This window comes from Magnolia sinica, chromosome 4, assembly GCF_029962835.1.
Source record: "Magnolia sinica isolate HGM2019 chromosome 4, MsV1, whole genome shotgun sequence".
Taxonomy (NCBI): domain Eukaryota; kingdom Viridiplantae; phylum Streptophyta; class Magnoliopsida; order Magnoliales; family Magnoliaceae; genus Magnolia; species Magnolia sinica.
In genome coordinates, this window is record NC_080576.1 from 10,776,467 (window position 1) to 10,781,032 (window position 4,566).

At 43.5% G+C, this 4,566-nt stretch overlaps 1 protein-coding gene across 1 annotated transcript; it reads left to right on the top strand.

Annotated features, from left to right (window-relative positions):
- Positions 1–1,780: 1,780 nt before the first annotated feature.
- On the top strand, positions 1,781–2,998 carry LOC131242023 (uncharacterized). Its single transcript, XM_058240378.1, has one exon. It carries the CDS (start codon positions 1,781–1,783, stop codon positions 2,996–2,998), a length of 1,218 nt encoding a protein of 405 aa, XP_058096361.1.
- The last annotated feature ends 1,568 nt before the right edge of the window (positions 2,999–4,566 follow it).

Sequence of the window (4,566 nt, forward strand, 5' to 3'; positions counted from 1 at the left end):
ATCAAGGGAGCTACACCAACGAAACAGTGGGAAGGGAAATTACCACCGTTGAAACCTTTCTAGAGCTGATCATGTGTTTACATGCCATCCAGACCGTTCATATCATTATTAACACTTAGATAAACGGGGGTGGATTAGCTACTGACAGGTTGAGTGGCGAGACTAGCTACTAAAGTGACATCAACAAGTTCCATGGCCCCACCATAATGTATGTTTTTAATCCACACCTTCCATCCATTTGGAGAGATCATTTTAAGACAATATCCAAAGAACGAGTTAAATCCAAAGATCCAGTGGGCCCCAGCATAGAAAACAGTAGGACAGGGAAGCCCACCATTAAACACTTCTAAAGGATACAAAAGTTTAGATGAAGCTGATATTTATTTTTTCCCTTTTTTCATGTCTTTCTTAACTTTTGAACAAAAGTTTAGATGAAGCTGATATTTATTTTTTCCCTTTTTTCATGTCTTTCTTAACTTTTGAACAGGACGGATTTCAAATAAACAGTATGATGAGCCTTAGGATAGTTTCAATGGTGGGAATCACTCTCCCCACTGTTTTCTTTAGTGGAGTTTAAAGATTACCGTAAAATGATATCTAAAAATGGATGGGCGGTGTGGATATAACACATACATCATGGTGGGCCTACTAACTTAGTGACGTAACTCCAGTAGCCGACTCACTACTCAACCTGTCGGTATCTAAAACTGTAGACGCAAATATCATCCTTATACAAAATTTCTGTCACCTCAGCCGCTCAATCTCCACTGTTTCGTATGTAGGGCCACATGAGTTTTATATCTGCTTGATTTTTAGATTCCTATGTTAGATTTTAAGATTCCTATCCTAACATGGTCTTCCAAAATAGACAGACGGAGTGGATTTGTCGTGAAAATCTGTATGGCCCTACACAGTCCCCGGATGAGGAATATCTCTGTACCCGGGTCCTGGAAGCAGAGGAGGCGCGTCCCGCGTCGAACCGTTATTACTCTCATCCCCATATTCTTGTTATACGTGGCAGACTGGTAGTAGGTATTTGCGCATACGTGCACCTAATACCGCACACGTGCGGCTAACTTAAACCGTCCAAATTCTAGGACCCACTGGAAGTATCCATGTGACCCAAAATTCCGTATATTCGAAGCTTCTAACTTCGATTAATGGACAGCCTTTTATTTTATCTTAAAGTTGAATGGTTTTCACTCGGCCGTCCAATAGATGTTAAAAGTTCTACTGCTTAGATCATTATTTCAGTGTAAACTTTCGTTAAATAACACAGCTAAATTGGGACCCACAGCTTTAATGTTTAGTTTAAATGGGTATCTGCCACGTGTACTATTTCTCATTGCGTGTGTATGAAGAAACATGCTCTGTCAGAGTATCACACTTTATCATCATAATAGCCATGTCCTACAAAAACAGCCAAAACAGACTCTGGCTCGGTGTCCTGCCCCCCCCCTTTCCCCTTCCTCCTTTCCCCTTCACCATTTTTCCTCCTTCCCCGTCGACGATGAAGATCCTGACCTGACCTCATCTAATCACAGCCGTCGATCTGGGGGGGTAAAGAAATGGAGGCCGTTCGATTGAAGCAGCTGATGCTCCTGTTGTCAAGATCTCTCAGCACGCGTGTGGCCCTCGTGGGTGGAAACCACACCGCTGCCAGGTTTTGCACTCGCTAATCTCTCTTCCTCTCTATCTGTCTATCTTTCTACCTGTCTCTCCTTTTTGCAATTTCTGTTGCCGATCTTCAACGCCAGCCGTTGGATTTCCTTCTCAAAGAATGGATATGGATATGATGCCCCACCGGTCCAAGAATCAGAGCTCCAGGATCAAACATATGCACCGTGGAGGAAGAGGCGGATCGGCCGCTCATGATACTCAGCTGATAATCAAGCTCCCGGAATGGCGAGTCTGGAGGGTGATCGCCCGGTCAGTGTTTCTCATGACCGCGATTTTAGCGTTCCCATGGGCTGGATCAATGGTTAGATCTTCTGAGCCCCATTATCATGCCGTTCAATCGGAAACGCTCGATGATGCGGTCTACTTACAGATGCTTTTTCGAGATCTATCCGAAGCGGGCCTGCTTAGATCCGGACACCGAGTCCTTTTCATTGGCGAGGCGTGCCAGCATTGCGAGCAGATCTTGAAAGAGAAGATAGATCTGGTCTCCCTGCTCGATGTTGAGCTCCGGCAATCTGTCCTCAATGAAACCTACGACTTTGCGTTCGCGGACGGCTTCTCCGCCGCAGAATTCATGGGCCGCGCACTCAAGATAGGCGGTATCATGGCCGTCCGCATGAGTGGGGACCCTTTGGCCACTTTCTCCGTACCCTTGAACTTCAAGATCGTCTACATCCGTCAGTTTGATGTGACCATGATCGCAATGGAGAAAACTGGCCCGGCCGTGGACCCGACATTGCGGTCCCCGATCAACAGGCGGCTGTGCGCAGTCGCATCAGATGCCAAGAAGGCCTCGCTGATGAGCGGCCTTGAAGAGGTGCCATTAGAGCCGCTGCAGGTGAATTCAGCAGAATCCAGCCTCTACCTTGAGCAAACCAAGTATCTTCCGGATCTGACGGGTGATCCGCTCGACCTCTACCCGCGCCGGGTTTTCATCGATGCGGGGCCTACGGGTGGAGTCGGCAGCGGCAGCTGGTTCAAGCATCATTACCCGACAAGGGACCAGGAATTCGAGATATACGAAGTAGAGCCAGCGGAGGAAGGCGGCCCGCTGGCGGCCCCGATCGGAGTATCCAATTGGCTGATTATGAATGTGAGGGAAGAAGAGTATGTGGTGATGAAAGCAGAGGCAGATGTGGTGGAAGAGATGGCCAAGAGCAAGGCCATTTGCCTCGTTGATGAGCTCTTCTTGGAATGCAACCATCAGGGGCAAAATGGGAAGGGGGGAAAAAGGAGCCGGAGGGCATATTGGGAATGCTTGGCTCTCCTGGGTAAGCTGAGGGATGAAGGCATAGCCGTTCATCAGTGGTGGGCCTGAGGATGGAAAGCGTGTGGGTAGTAATGGTATGTTTTCTGTCTACACCAGTAAGCTGTGGCACTGTGTGTGGACTTACTAGTATTTAAAATAAAACAAACGAGGGTAGCAGAAGGGGTTCTTAGGGGTTGTTTTTCTGCTGAGATCAGTAACCTTCCCTTCTATCTTCATGTGTTTTTTCCTATGGTGTGTTGTTTTTAATATGCTAATGATGTGTTTGTGGTGGACCATGTTGATGATTTCGTAGACGGTTCCTATTTGTTAATGGGTTTCCTTTGACTAGGTTATATGCAAGTAGGGAAAAAGAAAAAGACGTGGATTTCTTTTTATTTTCTATGGGACGGTGAGGTCATCACACCCAAGGTTCTTGAGTGGGAATGTGGAAATGGGAACTACTTTATTGGCGCTTAAGCCAAAGCCAAAGCAGAATTAAAAGACTTTGAGTCAGCATTTTATTAATTTTTTATTTTTATTTACAAGCGTTCCCACCCACATCATACGGGCACTCAAACCCATGATCTCAATAGCCTAGTGGATTCTATATGCCACTGAGCCATGGAGCCGGACCCGATCAAGCAAGAGTTGATTGGAGGTAAATTAAGGGAATGCAAGGGAAACTAAAAGTATGACATGGGCTTATGGTAATTTGAAATCAGCAGCATGGAAATCCTTTGTGTTTGTTTGTTTTGCTTTTCCTTTGTATTTTTAACTGTTTGAATTATAATCTCACAAGAATTTGTTTTGACAGCCTAAATTAGGGCAAGGCAAAGCAAAACAAACATGTGACATAACTGGGGGTAAACTAGCATTAGCATTAGGGGAATTAAACCCTTTGCACAAGTTTATTTTGCAAAAGGGTATACTTCGGCAGAGTACAAATCAGGGAAAGCAATAGAGTGTAAATTTAGGGAAAGCATTCAATTCATATCAAGGAGATGTTTGAACTTGCTTGGAATGTAAAAGATGTTGAGTTCAATCGATTTACCTTTGCGATTTCCTCAATAAAAGAGTGCATTTTTCTTCTCAAAATGTCAAATGGAGGGTGAAGAGTTAGCATGTGAGTGGATGTTTGAAGTGGCAATTTTGTATAGGAAAGGGTTTCTTTCATTGGATCCAATCTAAACAGTTTCAAACATCATTACCATCTAAGCCTTTTTTGAATTAATTAGAATCAAGACATGATTCCTGTTCTGCTGCTCCACTATCAATGCCCAGACCTCTAATGGTCCAACACTTTTCTTTTGCAAAATAAAAGGGCACAAAGGGTTTGCTTCTCCTAACGCTAGTGTGAGTTTACCTCCAGCTTATTTCACAAGTTTGCTTTGCTTAGCGTTTCCCTAGTTTGCATTATATCTAAACAGGATGTGAAGAGTCTTGGAAAATGCTTATTCTTTGCTTTTAAAATTAATTTATAAAATAATACATTTAATTATTGAAATCAATTATTTAATAAAAATAATTTATATAATCAAATTTGGTCAAATACACGGATCAATCATTCTAATTTCCTAATTTAAGTCTATAAACTTATAATGGTTATAGATTATTTTTATGAGAATGTGATTGACCAT